General features: G+C 48.5%; 1 protein-coding gene across 3 annotated transcripts in view; it reads right to left on the bottom strand.

The window, feature by feature from the left end:
* The window catches only part of ppfia3 (PTPRF interacting protein alpha 3), a 29899-nt gene extending 11637 nt beyond the window's left edge, over positions 1-18262 (bottom strand). Inside the window, exons 1-21 of one of the 3 annotated variants that reach the window (XM_037089662.1) lie at positions 17951-18246; positions 16135-16840; positions 10088-10189; positions 9652-9891; positions 9504-9563; positions 8145-8273; positions 7948-8040; positions 7276-7328; positions 7085-7178; positions 6764-6898; positions 5882-5965; positions 5469-5600; positions 4341-4403; positions 4149-4228; positions 3370-3538; positions 2521-2714; positions 2072-2309; positions 1115-1248; positions 867-1021; positions 617-716; positions 80-161 (exon numbers count right to left, since the gene is read on the bottom strand). In XM_037089662.1, the coding sequence (XP_036945557.1) occupies positions 80-161; positions 617-716; positions 867-1021; positions 1115-1248; positions 2072-2309; positions 2521-2714; positions 3370-3538; positions 4149-4228; positions 4341-4403; positions 5469-5600; positions 5882-5965; positions 6764-6898; positions 7085-7178; positions 7276-7328; positions 7948-8040; positions 8145-8273; positions 9504-9563; positions 9652-9891; positions 10088-10189; positions 16135-16473 (2676 nt within the window). In that variant the 5' untranslated portion in view covers positions 16474-16840; positions 17951-18246. Of the gene's footprint in view, positions 1-79; positions 162-616; positions 717-866; positions 1022-1114; positions 1249-2071; positions 2310-2520; positions 2715-3369; positions 3539-4148; positions 4229-4340; positions 4404-5468; positions 5601-5881; positions 5966-6763; positions 6899-7084; positions 7179-7275; positions 7329-7947; positions 8041-8144; positions 8274-9503; positions 9564-9651; positions 9892-10087; positions 10190-16134; positions 16841-16966; positions 17783-17950 lie in introns of those variants that run through there. The other 2 variants (XM_037089663.1, XM_037089664.1) reach the window with 2 other exon arrangements.

Here is an 18262-nt window from a genome sequence, read left to right on the forward strand (position 1 = left end):
AATAAAAGAGACAAAACGTGGTATGTGTCTGTATAATGTATATTTCCAATCCTACAAGGTTTCTGTGACAGTACAGTACCTCCAACCAAGATACAACAGTGGGTCCGTCCCAAGATGCAAAAGGAAGTCCTTGGCGACATGCTTCCTCCAGTAGCTCGTGCCTAGAAGAAGACCAAGAGTTACACAAAGTCTTGAAGGAAAGTGTCTCTTTCAGAAGACAACAAGAGGAAAAATGTTAACCTGAGAACTATACAATGATTCCCTCGGGCTCTCTCTCGAAAAACACATTGCAAAATCTGTAAATAACCCCTCCACATGATTATGCCCGCAATACTGTCATCTTGGTCGACTTACTTGCTAGATTTAGCAACTTTTCAGACCTTCTTGGCAACTTCATTTCTAAAAGGGCGACTAGCAATGACACTGCTCTGCTGAGGCAGAGCACAGAGCGCCTACAGAGGCTCTAGAAACTTCAGTCACTTGTTCACCAGTTGCTGATAATCTCCCTCCAGTTCTCCCCCAGTAGCTGACTGGAAAGCGTAAATACCAATCTTCCAATCTGTTTTTACAGCAAATCAACCAAACTGAAGCAAAACAAAGGAGTTAATCCACAAACTTCTTCTTGCTGCGGCGGTCTTTATCTGCTGGACCCAGCGTCCCGGTCTTGTTCATGCCCATCGGGTCTCCAGAGGCCAGGTCCTCAGAGGGTGTAGACGCTGGAAGAGACCAGGTCAAAGGTCACGAGAACGAAAGACAACATTGATATGAAAGCCTCGAACCACTGAGCCGGAGCAGCTTCAACACGTTTAAATGAGAATACTGATATTCAGTCGGTGTTATCCCTCCATCATCCTCCATCTGTTTACCGAGAGATGCGGATCCATCCCGCCCAGGTTGGCCCATCCTTCCCTTCTCCTTCTTTCCAAAAAGCCGACCGATGGAAGACTTGATGCTTTTCTTCTTACTGGACTTGTGGAGAGAATCTTGGCTGCTGTTGGAGCTGCTGCCATCTGCCGAGAGACTGGGAGGTACAAAGGAATTTACTAAGGGTAAAAAGCTGGAGAAAGTTTTCAACCGTCGCTTTTGACAACGTCTAATGCGCCCGCTGCGTTACCTGCGAAACTCCCGGGGGTCGTCTAGCATCGCACCTGGATGGGTGAGGGTCATCCTGTCCAGCCGCAGCGCGCGAGGAGTGGACGGAGGCGTGGAGTCGAGGACAGCGAGGGACCGGTCGTCTTCTTTGTTGTTCTGAAAACGTGACATGCGAAAGGAGTCATGAGAGCCTCTAATACCTCGCAGCTTGGAGCCATTTCTCGGCTTCATCACCGAAAACTGGACTGCTTGACGTTACCCTTTATTACCGCTACGTAAGCAGACAAACTCAGGCCAGAAACATCACATTCCACCCCGTAAAATGTCTCTCTTGGGTTGAGATCTGATGTCTTCGCTCCGTCGCGTCCCTGCACGTGTCCCCGCACATTATCCTGATGTTATTGTTTCAATTAAGAGACCTGGGAAAATGACTGCAACTGTCAAACATCCTCATTTGAAGGATGAGTGCATCGTCCTTTCAACCCGACAGGAAAACTAGATCCCGTCTCTCTTTGATTTTTTTTTCCTGATTCTTTATGTGTCAATTCATCTTTCTTGCCGTGTGTGCTAATGGACTACTTGCCGTCCTCAGTTTTTTTTCGTCCACGTGTATCCTGCCAGGTTGAACCATAGCTCGAATCTTTCCACTACCCAGAGTTCCCACATCATCGCTTTCGCCATCGTTGCACCATCTTTTGTAATCCGCCCGCCCCTTCTCAGAAATACGGGAACCGGCGAGTTTGGCAACCAACCTACGCGTTACTTGGATCGCTCTTGCCCAATCTAACGTGACGATGAATAATAAAACTTAGCGTCTCCCACCCCGCCTGTGTGATTTACTTATGCTTTATTTACATGACTCACTGTCTGGAGGAGCTGTTTGCATAAACAGGGAGGCTGATACAGAGGTGAGATAAAAAAAAAAAAAGAAGATTAACACGCATGGGATTGGAAGTTCGTTCCTGCATTCCAGCCGTACCTGTCTATCGGTCTCGCGGGCCGGGGAGTGAGGCAGGCGAGGGGTGGAGTGTCCGGAGCTGGGGGGAGAGGGGGAGGCCAGGGTGGAGGATGTGATGGACGAGGGGATGAAGCCCCGTCCTGTGCTGTCTCGCCCCAGAGAGGTTGGAGGGATGGGCGGACTGTCCAAAGCCACGCTGACCCGGCTCTCGATCTCTTCGGCCCGCAACTCTGTGTTCTCCTTCTCCTCCTGGATCAGTCTGGTTCAGTTTAATACAAGACAGCAAAGTTAAAACACTGTTCTGGTGCGCAGTTCATCCAACAAGTCAGGACAGACATTTTGGAACCGAATCGTATTCTTTTTGCCCAGAGTGAGGCAAGACTCTTAAGCCCGAACGATAAATCTGAAGCTACAGAGCGGTGTTTCCTCTCGCGCCCCAGCTGTAGTCGAGCACCTACGCCCGTCCTTACTTGATCTCTTTATTGATGGCCTCCAGCTGTTCCTGCAGCATGATGGCCAGGGTCTGCACGTCCGTCTGTCCGCTGGGGGACAGCAGCTCAGAGCCGAACCGAGCCTCCCCGTCGTCCTCGTCGTCCGAGCAGCCCACATCCAAGCCCGGCTCAAACCCGGTCCCCAGCATAGCCCCGCTCTCCCAGTCTGGGTACTGCGCACACACACACACAGGACTTTAATCAACTGATTTCATTCACAAACGCAGATCAGATGTGAGCCAGCGCTGTTCACAGAAGAGATAATGTTTCACAGGTGTTGCTCCCTCTCTCTAACATATCATCTGAAGTGTTTTGACGCCATGAAACACACATTACTGTAGCGGTAAAATCACAGGTTTCTCTGCGTTTGAAGATTCTTGGAAACACAAGAGATAATGCAAAGTACACACCTCAACAAAATGTAGAACAAATGTGTAGCTGTTTTGGGACATTTTGTTACATCATACACCTTGAAATAGCTCCATAAAAAGTGCATTAGCAGTTTACTACTGTCAAGTGGAAACATAAACCCAAAATTGAACTTTACTGCTGGGAAGATTGACGGGAACACTGGGACTTTTCAGAGGGAAACACTTATTTTTTCCCAATTGATGACGTGGGGTTCAGATTTTGCCGCACATTTGATTGTTTAACAGAAAAACGAACACATGCTGATGAACTGATGCATCAAAGAGGTATTAAGTGAGATCAATAATAACATTACCTGAGGGGATTAGTCTTTGTTCAGAGTAAAACAAACAAAAAAGCCGATGGATTAAAACAAATCTGGGTTTTTTCCGGTGGCTTGAAGGATTAAAGTATCCTAACCTTGGTGGAGTCCTCTCGGGCGGAGCTCCAGCGGGCCCGGTGACTCCGCCTGACCACGCCCCCGGCGGGGGCACTGCCAAAGGGATCCAGGTGAGTGGTGGAACCAGTTGGAAGGGACCCGCCCCCGTGGGAATACCTCAACTCCAGAGCGCTACCTGGCAGAGAGCGACTGATGGAAAGAAAGATAAGATGATACGAGATAAGATGAGCAGGTAATTATCTCTGCAGGGTGAATAAGACCGTGGCGGCAACTACAGTGAGACGGTACAACACCAAAAACCAAATAACATGCAAGGGGAGGGATTTAAACGCAGCCCAAACAAAATAATAACAAATATGGAGTAACAGTCCAAAAATCGATGAGACCTTTGAAAAGAATCTGGTTACACTACATCCAGTGTGGTGATCTGACTTCATATAATGTCTAAAAGTGTATCGTATTCCAATTAACAGGTTCGCAGGAGGCTATAAGAAAAAAAGTGTCAAGACGTGCAGATGAGAAAGTGAGAATTGGAGGTGTTGGATGTGTGTGTGTGTGTGTGTGTGTGTGTTGGTGCACCCCGTCAATGTATATGTGCGTATACGTGTCGACTATGTTATACGGCCCCCCGAGTGTTGACGGAGTTAAACGCCTCCGACGTGGATTTATCTGCGATGTCTGACGAGATACGAGACACGGCCCTTGCATCTTTACAGTCCGGCAAGTCTCCACTGGAGCCTGGCAATAATGGTTAAGTTTCAGTCTTTATCAGATAAGGGATGTCTGAAATGGCACCGACCTGGAATAAGAGCCCCCGGGCCTCGCTCTCAGCTGATCTAACTCCAGCTGAATCCTTTCCAGCTCCGCTATCAGCTGGTCCTGGGAGTGGATAAGAGACAGAGTTGGTAAAAAAAAAAAAAAAAAAAAAAAAAAAAAGGAGAACATATGTCTACTAGCTTCAACCAAGAATGAAGCCTGGAGGCATAGTTACCTTGTTTGCCAGCAGATCATCCTGGAGTTTCTTCATGTTAGACAGTTCCTCTGAGAGGGCGTTCTGGAGTTGGAAGGAGGAGAAGCTTTATTACCACGCGATAACAACAGCTTAAGGACATCCGCAAACTACACCAAGAGCAGTCATGTTTACTAATCCTGCCAGTTTTCCGCTTGTGGGCTTTTTTTTTTTTTTTTTTTACGCATACTTTCATTCGTTTTCATTAATCACCGCAGTTTACAGTAAACACGCATCTGCTCCGACGCTGACTGCACAGAAAACACTTCTCGTGATTAAAAATAGAGATAAACAGGTAGAAAGTGCTAATAAAGTGCTGTTTGAGCACTAAAGTAAGTAGGTTAAAAAAAGAGGAGGAAGAAGCAGAAGAAAACAGGAGAGTTTGTGCTCCAATTCCAGCACAATTCTTGGAGGTCTAATCCAGAAAAGTAGGGGTCCAATGACATGACAGAAATATTACTCCATTACAAGAAAAACTATAGAAATAAAATAATAAATGTAGTAGTTAGTACAGAGTATTCTTCTCAAATGCTACTCAGGGTATTAGCTACTTTTTTATTCACTTGATGTTTAATGCATTATCAATAGCAGGCGCTCAATCAAAAGGGTCTTAGTTTCTCCAAATCAGTCAGTCTAAATTACTCAGAACTCCAGAGATGTCCTTCTTAAGGGTCCGGTTCTCCTCCCCAAACCTGCGCCTGCTGTTTTTTGCTCCGTGTGTCGGGGTTTTCATTGTCACTTTATTGATCCGATAACCTTATTGGCTACAAAAATGCAAATGGAAGGGTTTAAGTGTTAATTCAATTTGTGCTAGTACTCAATTATGCTTTAAAAAGTAACTGAGTGGATTACATGGTGCAGTACTTAAACACTTTTTTTTTTTCTTTCCCACCACTGTTTTGGATGTGGGAGTTGCCGCGGTTTGGGAGGCAGTTTTGGAATTTCCTCGTGTTTTAACCGGTCACTTCCTGGAGGGCAGAGAAGTCAGTGAACATACCTGACAGCGGGAGTTCATTAGGGGGGAAACAGGGACACATATCATGAGATGTATGAGGCAGAGCAGAGAGACGAGATGTTGTGGATGTACAGCTTCAAGTCCGAGCGAGTCACCTTTTCTTCCAGGGCGGCCATTCTCTCCTTCAGGTGGAGCTGCAGCCTCTCGTTGGACTCGGACAGGAGCTTGTCCACCGTGTCGGAGAGGCGCTTGTTGTGTTCGTCATTCATCCTCTCCCTCTGCCTCGCCTGAGGGAGGAGAGAGAGAGAGAGAGAGAGGGAAAGACGGGTGAGTGTGAAAGACGAGGAGAAAAAAATGAGTTTCGAGGAGAGGGAGGGTGGGAGGAGAGTTAATAACAAGCATTCTGCTTGACTGGGAGCGGGAGACAAAGATTTCAATCTGAATGTGCGCGGTCAAATAGAGGGTTTAGAAAATTAGTGCGCCTTTGTGCCCGACAAAAGGAAACGGCATGAAAGAGGGGGAGGATGAAAAACAGGGAAGGAGAGATGGAAAAGCAAGCATGACTCACCCTCTGTAGCTCCTGGTTCTTCTCCTCCAGTTGCGCCTCCATCTGTCGCAGTCGCTCCTCAAAGTTACCATGACGCTCCTCCGCCTGGATGATTGGGGAGGAAGGACGCAGGGTTAGAGCGAGAACCACGTTGCGATACTAATACAAATTAACAGAAAGGAAACTGCTTGTTGGCCGAGTCCATAAATTAGCAACGTGCCCGTACAGATCACAGTGTAACAGGAAAGTTTGTTTGCCTCTGTCTTACAGGTAATTAATCTGATCTTATCCTTCCGTGGAAGCAGCCATCTTGCCCGGACATGCACGAAATAAGTGTTGCCAGTCGAAGAGGGCTGCCGACTGGGAGGAGAGCGGGTGTACGTTTTCTTGGCGCGGCGTGGAAATTGTGTTTACGGGAATGCTGGAGGTTAGCACACGAGCAATTAGATCAGTCAGTTATAAAGAATTTGTGCGCCGTTTCAGTTCTTGACGTGTCGAGCGCCCAAGGATCAAGTAACGGCGCTGACTCGGAGTCGGCTCTCGTCTTGAGATTGTTTGCTTGTGATTGCTGGCACCGCTCGCTTAAAATATTTGGTATTCATCTGCCATTTGTCATCTCGTCTCACTTTCACTCATGCACACACACACACTCACACGCACACACACAAATATATATAGATATTCATGCCTGCTTCAGTCTACATGCCCCCACACGCCCTGCACGCACGCACGCACGCATGCACGCATGCACGCACGCACTCATGTAATTGTGTCTGTGCATGGGAGAATATCCCGGCACAGATTTGTGCACACATGCATGGACATATTGCTGCTGTCTGCTCTTTCAGTCTCATCATATCAAACTCTGCACACACACACGCACACACACACACACACACACACCTTATTGAGCGCTGCCACTCTCTGCGCGAGCTGCGCCTCTATCTCAGGCAGCGTCTCGGCCCTCTGCAGAGTCTGCTGCAGCTTCTGTTTGGCATCATCCAGCCGCTCCTGTAGCTGCCGGTTCTTCTCCTCGCTCTGCAAGAAAAACGGTACGAGAGGGAGTGGAGGTGAAGCTATAATGAAGACTGACGGGGGGGGGGAGGGGGGAAAAAAGCTAAATGCATTGATGGCAGGCCCTGTGCGCCAACGTGAAAGCGTGGCCAAGCTGCCAGTCACCAGCCGAAACAACACACACACAGTGATGAAATAGACTCTTCCCACCTGTCTGTACAGAGAGTCTTTGCTGGCCAACTCGTTCTCCAGTTTGTCTTTTATGTCATGGAGAGACGTCGCCTCCCTCTGGGCACTCAGGTACCTGCAAACAGTGCAAACCAGCAGACAGGCGGGGCAGTGAGCGGAGCTTTTCGGAGGCGGGTACCCAGAGTTCACGAGCGCGGAGGAGAAGCACAAACCTGCGTTCTAATGTGGTGATCCTCTCCTCCATGTCCTCCCTTTGACAGAGCGCCTGCGAGAGTTAAAGGAGAAGAGAAATACATTCCTCTGACGAAATGGAAAAGGAGAGGGGACCAGGCAGAGAAAGCGGAACAGGGCAAATGTCAAGTTTACAAGAAGGTGTTGATCAAAGGGGAACCTCGCTGGGCTCGAAGGAGCTATTAACTGAAGAATGATAATGACTGGTTAATAGTAGTTGTTGACAGATTTCAGAAGCACCCACTTATGCTGTTGCACAAGTCGGTGGCGGGGGGGGGGATCAGGTGAGAAGAAGCAGTCAGACGTGGAGGAGACGTTCAGGGGAGAGGGTCTGTTACGTAAACTGACTCGACTACCTGTCGCCTGAGTTTCCTCCACATGCCTCTCCATCGGCTTCCAGCACACTGACTTGATTAACACATCCATGTGAAAACGCCTGCAGCTCTGCCGATTGGCATCGTCACCATGGCTACAGGGTAGAGACTCCTGTGTGTACAGTAACAGCCGCTGCTGCCAAGTAGGCAAATGGCTTTGTAACCATAGCAAACTGTTAGATACGTCTGCGAGTATGATCAAAATAGACTCTTTGTGCCAGCGACGCAGACACATGTAGCGGTGGTTTGTTGTCCGTCAACAGGCCCGACCAGTCTCACCTCTTTCACGTCCCTCTGCAGTTTCTGGTTGGCCTCCTCCGACCGGGCCAGCTCCCTCCTGGCGGACGTCAGCTGCTCCTCGATCTCGCCGACCTGAGCGAGCACACGTGGGTTTTGTGTTTTTTTTTCTGTCGGTTAGTGTCCCGGGCGTGTGATATGTTGTTTATTGTGGTGCGAGCGTCGGAACGCAGGAGTACCTGTCTGCACATGAGCGCCAGCCTCTCCTTCAGCTGACCCAGCTCTGACCTCTGTCGCTCTATCTCGCCCTCCCTCTGCCTGTCGACGTCGGCGTCGTCCAAGATGGAGGAAGGTCCGTTGGGAAGCCGCTGAATGAAAAAGAACAGATTTCCTTTAGTTCACGGCGCAGCGGTGAGCAGTATGAACTACTTCTTGTGGGTTGAAATACATATTTTTTGGAAGACGTTGCATGTTAATTCCTCAATATCAATCTATTGATCTCAATTATTATGGAAGACAGTGACACCAAAAGCCATGAGGGTTGTAATAAAACAACATCATTGTCCTTTTCCCTGTGAAGGTAATTCAGGCATTCAGATGTTGAAAATACGGATCAACCTGAGGAGCTTCTCAGCGACCGGTCGGTAAAAAAAAAAAAACAACACATTTAAGTTTGAAAACACGCTCTTACTCTGATGGATTACGAGACGGTTCCATTAAAAAGACATTACCACCCGTAGAAATCCAAGATGGTGCCTAACCTCTCCCTCGCTAACTGACTGGAGTGCTGCTCGATAGGAGCGAGCTGAGTGCGGATGGCTGACAGCCATCTTACAACAACACTGATCTATGAATCCAGCATCCAGAGACTGCAGCATTAGCTTTTAGCCATCCGTGGCACCTGGTCATGGAAAGCAGTCTCATCACAATCACATCAGTTTCTAATTGTTCTTTTTCTGTCAGTCCGTATGTTTATATATTCATGGCTTCCTCGGGATGACTTGTGATCACTTTGGGGATCCCTCCTCTTTCCACAGAGCTCCATCGTCTGGTTAGAAATGTGTGCAGTACTTTGGAAACTGACTCAATACTTGCAAAGTCTCAGCTTTTGTCAGGTCAACTGTACTTAATGAAACAAATATCAAAAATCACAGCCCCCCCCATCCCCTCTGCCCAAAAAAAACCCTAGCTGGCACAGTTAGCCATACTAACACATGGTAAACAATCAGTATGTTGGCAGCCTGCGTTGGCATTAACCTCGAAGCACCTCTGTCTGCGCCGCCGCCTCACAGGCCCGCTGGCACGGCTGCAGAGTCTCGCTGTACTCTTTCAGCGTTTCCCATACGTGCTCTGTTCATCGTCGTTTTCACAATCCCCCTGCATTTTCCCGCAAATTGCCACACTCCTTCCATCCCCTCTCAGTTATTACAGCATGTTTCTGGCACTGTGCAGCGTGCAGTCTACTGTCCCGTCCTCAGCGAGCGAGAGACGTTTCAGAAAACGCAGGGGACGATTGAGATTTTTTTTTCTGAACCCCTCAGCCGACTTTGATGTTTATGTTAAGACCTTTATGAAGAATGTGCACTTCTGGAAATTACCTCTTTGCCGTTGTCCAGTCCCTGCTGCCGTCGCTTGATCTGCTCCCTTAAAGACACAACCTGAAACAACATGGAGGAGGCTCGTCAGGACGGACAGCTCCATCTTTAATTCACTGAAACCTTTAATAAAAGAAAAAATAAGTCTCACCTCTTGAGAGGACGTCTGCAGCTCTTCCTCCAGGGACGCCACTCGCTCCAGCGCCACCCGTAGCCTCTCCCTCACCTTCTCATCCAGGGCCTTGTGGTGCTCGAACAGGGACTTGAGGGCTTTCAGGACCTCCACCTCGCTGGAGACCCCGGCCGGGGACTGGGCCTGCCTCTTCACCACGGTCATCCTCAGGCTGCGCTCGTGACGGGACACCAGGCACTCCAGATGTTCTAGCAGCAGCTGGGAACACACGTGTCTCACATGTAATAAAAACGCCTCTCTCTCTCTCTCGTCTGTCATAAACGGTCTCAGGTGATAACCGTTTCAGAAGCTCGCGCCAGGAAAATCAGAGCAGAGATTTTAATGAGCGAGGACACAAATAACGAGAAGGTGAGGTTGAACAGAGCTCAGTGTGGGGACGTGTGAGGGTACTGACTCGTGTGTTGTTCCTCTCCGCCTTCAGCTCGGCTATCTCCTCCTCTCTCTCCAGCAGCTGTTCCCGGCAGAGGTTCAGCTCTTTGGTCAGCACTGCAAATTCCTGCAGGGGTCACAAGAGGGTGCTGTTATTGACTCTGCTGCTGCTGCATGAGGTCATGATCACACAGACACACACACACACACACACACACACACACACACACACACACACACTCATTAAATGATTTAATAATGAAGTGCCGTATTTTCCCACTTTCTCTAAACGTGCCCTTTTTTGTGCTTCAACCTGATTTGGCGACTCCCCTCATCTCCTGTTAGGCTCGTTTGACAGGTGGAGGGATTAGCAACGAGCTAGCACGGGAGTGATGGTTGACCCGTCCTGTGTCTTATGGATGCGCTGCATCACAACTATGCAAACATTTCTGTTTTCTTTTAAGCAAGAAGCGATGTCATGATCAGAGAAATTCAGAGACTCAAGTCGCTGTTCCGATGACTTGCAACTTGACTCGACAGAAAATAAATGTGTTGCTAATCAACTTGAGTCACGATGACTCAGATCATTTGTCTGTGCTCATTTCATGCTTTCAGTTGCTGGTTTTTTTTTTACTGAGAAGAGATTAAGAGATTTTTAGGTTTTTTGTTGATCATCTTTTTTTAAATGAATCTCAGTCAGAGGTGAGAAGCAATGGAGTACAAATACTTTGTTACTGTACTTATTTTTCTGACAACTTTTTATTTTCTACTCCTTACATTTGCATGTAAGGAGTCATCATCATTATTTGACAGCTGCTAATACCTCCATCTTTTCTCTTTATGAAGAGCAGATGCAGCAGGTAAGACTGAAGTTACTTGGGTTGGGAAAAAGTGACTTGACCCGCCCAAGAAAAAGAATGACTTGAGATTTTAACTAGTGACGCGAGCTGCAGCTCTTTACTGGGAGCCAGGGAGTCATCTGGCTCGGCTCAGCACACAGAACCAACTCATTCAAAACTCTGACCTATGATGGGCATGTGTACTCATATATCAATTAAAATAATCAATGTCAATCACACTAAACCTTTAAATTTCCAGAATACCATAATACCACACCTTATGTTTTGCATAAATCTCTTTTGAAAATGTAAAAACATAAAACGCTGAATGTTTCACTGACACTGAACTATGTCTTGTAAGATGACAACCAGCCCACCGTAGAGAAGTTTCTCCATGCCGGGGTCAGATTTTTCTGGAACTTATTTAACAAATATGTTCATCCTGTTTTTCTGTCTTGTATTAATTACATTTTTTTTTCCCTATTCTAAAAATGTCTCTCATCCCCCGATCGTTTACTTGAAAGAGCTGGCTCCATCACGACTGACACATCACTAAGTTGGACTGAATGACTTGACTGGTTAAAAAAAAAAAAAAAAAAATGAAACTCCACAGTGCCTGGACTGTAAATATCTCAGCATGAGGTTACCTCTTCTAACTGTGGCCAACCGAATAAGAAACCACCGAACATTAAAAACAGAAAGCCTTTCGGACTGTAACATTTACTGCAGAAACTTTCCATCAGCCCACACAGTGCAATAAAACTACAGTGAACAATCTGAGGAATCTTGATTTCATTAGCAAAACGCAGACAATCGGCCTCGTGGAGCCTCGCCGCGTCGGGCAAACACGCTCAGACGTGCATACGTTTTGGCAGGAAGGGGACGCGGCTCGGTGAAAACCATCCGCACAGCACACACGGTGCGATCTTCGCCATATCTACCACAGCGCTCACGGTTAACGACCGCCAGGAGTCCTAAACCGAACCCCTCGATATAAAATCTAACAACCAGGTTTATTGCACGTGTTGCACCTGAAATTGGTTTAATTGCGCAGTAACCACGACTGGGCTGTGCCGTCGTTAAAACAAATGCCTGGAGGTTAAACAAGCGTGGAAGTGAACTGGAACCGGGCCAGGGTGCGGTGCGATGTCTTCTATTTCCATCTGACAGCGGTCCAGTTGAATTGTTGTGATTTTGTGCAATTTAACCCAATTACGTGTAATGTGAGGTTAGCTGCGTGATAGTTATGATTAAAATCTGTTGCCTTTGGTCAAACTGAACGGTATCCATGGCGACAAATTAACAAAAGGGGGGAGGAGGAGGGGGGCGCAAGTGGCGTCGTCGAGTCACGTGGATGGGGCCTGACTTTCAGCTGTGATCATCAGTCTTTGTTTCTGGAAACAATCACAAAACCCTCCACTGAACAGGAAGTAAAACGTCGCCACACCACTCTGTACACATACTGTACCACGGCCGCTCGTCCGTGCACTGATTGTCCCTCCCCGTTTTCCACTCCGCTCATGTGTGATGGTGGCGTGACACAGGCGTGACACACGTGTGCGCCGAATCGTGTGTGTTTTTAAAGAAAAAAAAAAAGAAAGAAAGAAACGCTTATGCAAACGAGCCATTAAAGGGCACCGATGCGTGCGCGGCGCTGCTGTTGTTATCTTCGCTCTGTGTTAACAGCGATCAGTTTACCCACACGGGCAGCAAACAGGCGCCTTACCTCACACCCTCCTCCAGCCAAAAAAAGAAAAAAATGCATTTAAAGAGTACAGCGTGTACAGCCTATAACAAGGCCTGTGTGCTTGCCGGGGCTGAAATAAGAAGGGGGGGGGATGGAGAGAAAGGAGTGAGAAGAAGAGGCTTATTTGAAAAGATGGAAGAGGGAAGGATCGTGGAGGAAATCGCTGTGTACAGATGGCATGTTCTGAGCCCGGAGGATATCATAATTCTGGGATTAATTCATGTAAAAGACGGAGTGAGACGGACCAGACACGTTCTAGATTCTCCCTCTCTCGTCCGTCTCTCTCGGCCGCCATCATTCCGGTCAGAAAAACACGATGCGCTGGAATTCACCTTTTTGCCCCCTTCTCTCCCGCCCCCCATTCATCCGTCTCAGCCTTTCCCTCCTGTCATGATGCACGACATCTAAAACAGACTGTTGAAGCCACCTTATTAGTATGCAGCAGTATGCAAATGGGCTTGATTTGTTAGTCTCTGTGTGTTTCATATCGCCAGGTTTCTCCTCTCTCTCTCTGTTTCTCTGTGCCATGCTGTCGCTTTCTCCATCCCTCTCTCTTATTTTTCTCTCTTGGCAACGTCTGCACACACAGACGAACTCGGTGAACTCATCTACAGTAGAACGATTCGCGGCCCTCCGTGTGTTCCTCTATCTTCTGCGCGCGTGTGTGTGTGTTTTCCCCGTGCAGATGTGTGTGCTGTATTGATCTCCTCCTCGGTGAGGTAATACAGCCCCCTTTTAATGTCCAGTCGCTCTCTGTTAGAATGCGGCGCGCTGCTACATCTGTTATTTGATTTTTTTTTTTTTTTGTTCCAGGCGCAGCAACAGAGAAAAATAGGTACTAACAATGAGGGGGAAGGCATCATCGCCGCCCGAGGCACCCTGCAGTGACTCCTGCCTGAAAATAGAGATGGAGCCCCTCGTATGTCGAGTGGAATTACAAAAATGATTAGCTCTCGAAGCGCTGGGATGCGGGGTAATGTAATAATTGGCCTCTGTGCCACTGGGGGCCGACGCAACATTTCGCCATCATCTTCTCCAGGTTTGTTTTTTTTCCAGGTGGCACCGGCGCGTATCGCCTTTACATCGCAAAAGCCTGAGCGCGCAATCTTCCGGACAATGCGCGACGATCTCTGAGGGAACCCAGAGGGTCAGTTCACAAACACCCTCTTAAGTATTTCGCAGCGTCCTCAAGGACTCTTTCAACCGTCTGGATGAGAAAACATTCCAACAGCTGCGTGCCGAAAAACGTTTTTTAACCTCTCTAGAGCCGGGACTGAATTGCCTCACCCAAACAAAAGTGGCAGCCTGAATTTTTTTTTTTTTTTTTTTTTTTACATTTCTTTGCTCAGTTTGGACAACATGAACCAAACTGTCAAATATTAGTATATTAGTTAGCAATGAGGTTATTTTCGGATATTTTACATTTTCAGACAACGTAATACAATTTTTCGCTAGACAAAATGTGTTTTCCATCCAGAGGGTTCGAAGACATTGTGGGTTTTCCAAGGATCACATCATATATAGTCTGTAGCAGGTGATTTGAGAGGGGATGAGGGGGGGAGACATCCCTCCGAGCAAGAAACAATAACCAAAATGCATCCCTGTTGTTAGTAGAATGACCACAAGTGATCCTCCCTGTTAGCAGAATGACCAAAAAGCATCCCCCTTGCTGACCTTCGTTTACGACAGAGCTGCTGTACTAGATCACAGCTGATGGCACCAACTGGGCACATTCCGTTGACATCGTTCCAAACTACCATCACAACTTGAGAAAACAACCCATCATGCATCATCAAGTAAAGGCCGTCACTAAAGTCCATTGGAGTTACTATTTACGTTGCAGAATGAAATCTTCAGCCCGTAATGAGCTCAAAAGAAGAAAAAAAACACCACTGATTTGACTGACTGCCTTTATAATACAGCCTTGTTTGAGCTTCACGGTGTCACATCTGTAACAACTTTAACGTGGGGCAGTAAAGACAGTCCGACTCCTGGAAGTGTCACCTGGACACGGCTACAACCTTAAAAATCCTGCTTACAAGTTAACGCATCAATAATTCAGCACTGTGAAAGGAACCACTTTGACTGTCGGTGTTGTTGATACAGCGCAGGAGGGCAACATTGACTGATAATACTTGTTCGCTTTCGCCGCGGTCAGGATTTCTGCTCGTGACGGCGCGTTTCATACATTTTTAGTCCTGAAGTGAGGAAACGCCTGGACCTCCTTATTGGACCTCCAGTAACGACTTGCTCGCTAAAAACCATGAAGTGACACTGACGCCGATGTGACCTCTTCCCTCCATAGAAATTATATTATTATATATTCATTTCTGCTGTTCGCTGCCACTAGCCCAGAAGAGTTGCATCTGAAATGTTGCAGTTACAAACCCTGTTTCATCTATCAACGATCTCAGACGTCATGCCATCAACGATGCGTCAGACCTTCTCCACAGTATCGAAAATGATACTTTCAGTATCGTGGTGACAAGTGTTGTAACACTCAAGATTGATCTTCGATTTCAAGACTTTTTTTTTTTTTAAGTTCTCGTCTCTATCTCAGACAAAGACGACAACAAAATATTGTTCTGCGTGATGCTGACGGTAAAACAGAGATATGCAGACGGTCACGATGATTTCCCAAACATGAAATTCGAGACGTGTCTCGCAGCACGGCGCATTTGCTTTGTAGAGTCGACATTTTACTGTAAGTGTTGTTTTGGTCTTCTCCGGGTCTCCACACTGGTGACAACCCTGCCCACATGTCAGTCGACACTCCTCTGAAGTCTGGATGTGGAACCACAAAACACAAACTGTCTTCACAATCTGTCCAAAGCTAACAGCTATCAGCTAACAGCTAACAGCTTTCAACGTGCTCCGATGTAATCCAGATGTCCACCTGCTCTCCATTACTCACGCTCCGCCCAGCACCGCCAGCAACGGTGCCACTTTGCGCGCGTTGCCGCTTTTTTTTTTGCAATCGTTTTGTGAGCAGACAATTGAAAAACGGGTCCACATATCCAATATTTGCAGTATAACCACCTCTGATAACGCTTCAGTCGTGCGTGCGGTGAAGCGTATCTGTTCCTGTAGGATGTCCACAGCATCGTGAGGAACAAACACAAACGGGAGAGAATGCCGTAGAGATTGCACCTCTGGAGCCTTTCATATGCAAAACCTGCACTGAGAAATTGGCCTCTTTTCAACCTTGGGGTGAACTGCTCCTTCAGCCAGCCCGGGCAGTGAGAGCTCAAATGTGGGAAGCACACGCGCCCGAAAGATGCAGTTCCATCAATAACGATGTGATTGAACTCTGACGCTCCTGCAGTCTGACCTTGCTGAGGCAAAACTGAACAAAATGCTTCATCTCACCTGAAGTATAACGGGGTGAAGAGGATTATAAACAGGGTCATGTGTGTAATGCTGAAACATTTAGACCCCATGATGTCAAGAATCTCTCAGGGGTGTCAGTGGCTCAAAGGGTCGTACCTGCGGCAGGGCGATGGACAGCTGCCTCTGGAGCGACTCCTTCTCGTGGCCCAGCTCTCGCAGGCGTAGGTGCGCCGTCCCCAGGCTGTCCTGCGTCTCCCTCAGGCTCTCCAGCAGCCGCTCCCTCTCCGTCAGCATGTTCACCATCAGCGACTCCAGGTTGCCCGTGCTGCCCCCCTCGTCGCTGCCGCCTCCGCCGCGGGCCTCCCGGCCTCCGTAGCCCCCCACGCCTCCCATCCCTCCTCCCATCCCTCCTCCGCCCCCCGCCGGGGAAGACGAGCCGCCTCCTCCCCCGCCGCGCCCGTCCTCGGAGATGGTGGGCATCACCTCGCACATCATCTTGAGGCCTGGGTGCGAGAGGTGTTATCTGAGAGAGGACGTCTAGGACACCTGAGAGCAGTGCCTAGTGGACGACTGACTCGTCATGAAACAGTTACTACGACGGGTTTCGGGGGAGGTGGGGGGGAGTCTTTACTCTCAAGCTGATTGGGTGAGGCGGGCAGGCACGAGACAAGAGGTGCTGCGGGGTGGTGAGGCGGAAAGGGTGGTCGTGTGAGTATGTGGGGGGGGGTGAAAGTGGTCCAGTGGTTGAAAGGGGTGTAGGGTGAGGGAGGGGGGTGCAGGGGGTGAGAGGGGGAGGAGCGTGAGGGGTTCGGTGGACGACCTCTGGCCCCCGGCCCAGGCTTCACTGGGATGAGAGACGAACCTGGAGAGAAGAAGAAGAAGAAGAACAAGAGAGGACCGTGTGTGAGCACATGACGCCTGTGTTTTCCCAGCATCATCACTCATATGATCCATCCTGACACACACACACACACACACACACACAGACCTTTCTCAGGCGTCTCACCAAACCTCATAGACGGACTAAGCATTTTTCTTTTTCTTTTCTATCGCTCCACTGACTGTCATCGCGATACTGAACGTCTGGAGAGTGAATCCAGCCACCGGAGCGCGTCTCGTGTGTGTACCCGGGCCTCCGCGCTCCTGACGGGGAGGATGAATGCGCATGATGCACGGAAATGAGTCGTGAAGGGGGTTAGCTTCACCTCGGCAGCCAAACACACAACAATCATCAGCAGCAGCATCCAAAGCAGGCCTGCCGGGCAGAGCAGGAGAAAGATGCGGCGCTGTTTCGTACATTCACGTGTGGAAGAAGTAGAAGAAGAAGAAGAGGAAGAAGAAGAAGAAGAGGGGAAAAAGGGTGTCATCATGAATTGTAATTACGGGCTGTATCCAGGAGGAAATAGGCTTTTCTTTCTACGGCACCGGAGTCCATCTGTCAAAGTGCTCAGCCTGGATCAGGAGGCTTATTATCATCGCGGGGAGGGAATGGATCGCTGTCTCCATGAAATAAATGGCCTAAAATTGAGGAGGGGGAAAGCAGCCTCTCTCTCTTTTTTTCCCCTCTCCCGTCCTCACGTATTTTATCTCGGGCTGTGCAGGATACAGCCTCACACATCATGGTGGGAGGTGCCAATCATCCTGTAAATGATGTAGGCCTAATTAACAGATGAGACCCGGGAGATGTTACGCAATTGTAATATTTCTGTGAGATCAGGAACCCGAATGTCGGTAAAAACGGCGCGACGCTTTGGCTTTTTTTTTTTTTTTTTTTTTTTTTAAAGTCCGACTGTAAGGCGTCTATTTCCTATCAACACCACCACCCCTCCTCCTCCCTCCATCCCCCCCTCCTCCTCCTCCCTCCCCACACCACCCCATAAAAACAGCTGGATGGTCTAACGCACGGCTACATCAGCGCGCCGCGCATCGCCGTGGGTTTTGTGCCGCCAACCGAGCGATCTGTGTGTCTTACCCTCTCCATGAGCGACAGAGAAAGGACAGAGACGCGCATCGTCGGCCGGTTCACTCCATCAGAGCATCTGAGAGTCGGGAGGCTGCAGCTTATCCCCGTTACAGCCCGGTTACCAGCCTGCCCCATCCCCTCCCTCCCTCTGCTGTGGGAGCGACGGCTCGGGCTCAGCCGCTGCGTCAAGCTGCCCGCAGGAAGCACGGGCCACATCCGGGAGGGACTTTCAGAATAAAACGCGCAAGTCAGAAACAGCTGGTCTGGCGAAGAACCCAGAATAAAGATTGTTGAAAATGACCATATCAACCATTTATAAGT

Source organism: Acanthopagrus latus, chromosome 23 (genome assembly GCF_904848185.1).
Source record: "Acanthopagrus latus isolate v.2019 chromosome 23, fAcaLat1.1, whole genome shotgun sequence".
Taxonomy (NCBI): domain Eukaryota; kingdom Metazoa; phylum Chordata; class Actinopteri; order Spariformes; family Sparidae; genus Acanthopagrus; species Acanthopagrus latus.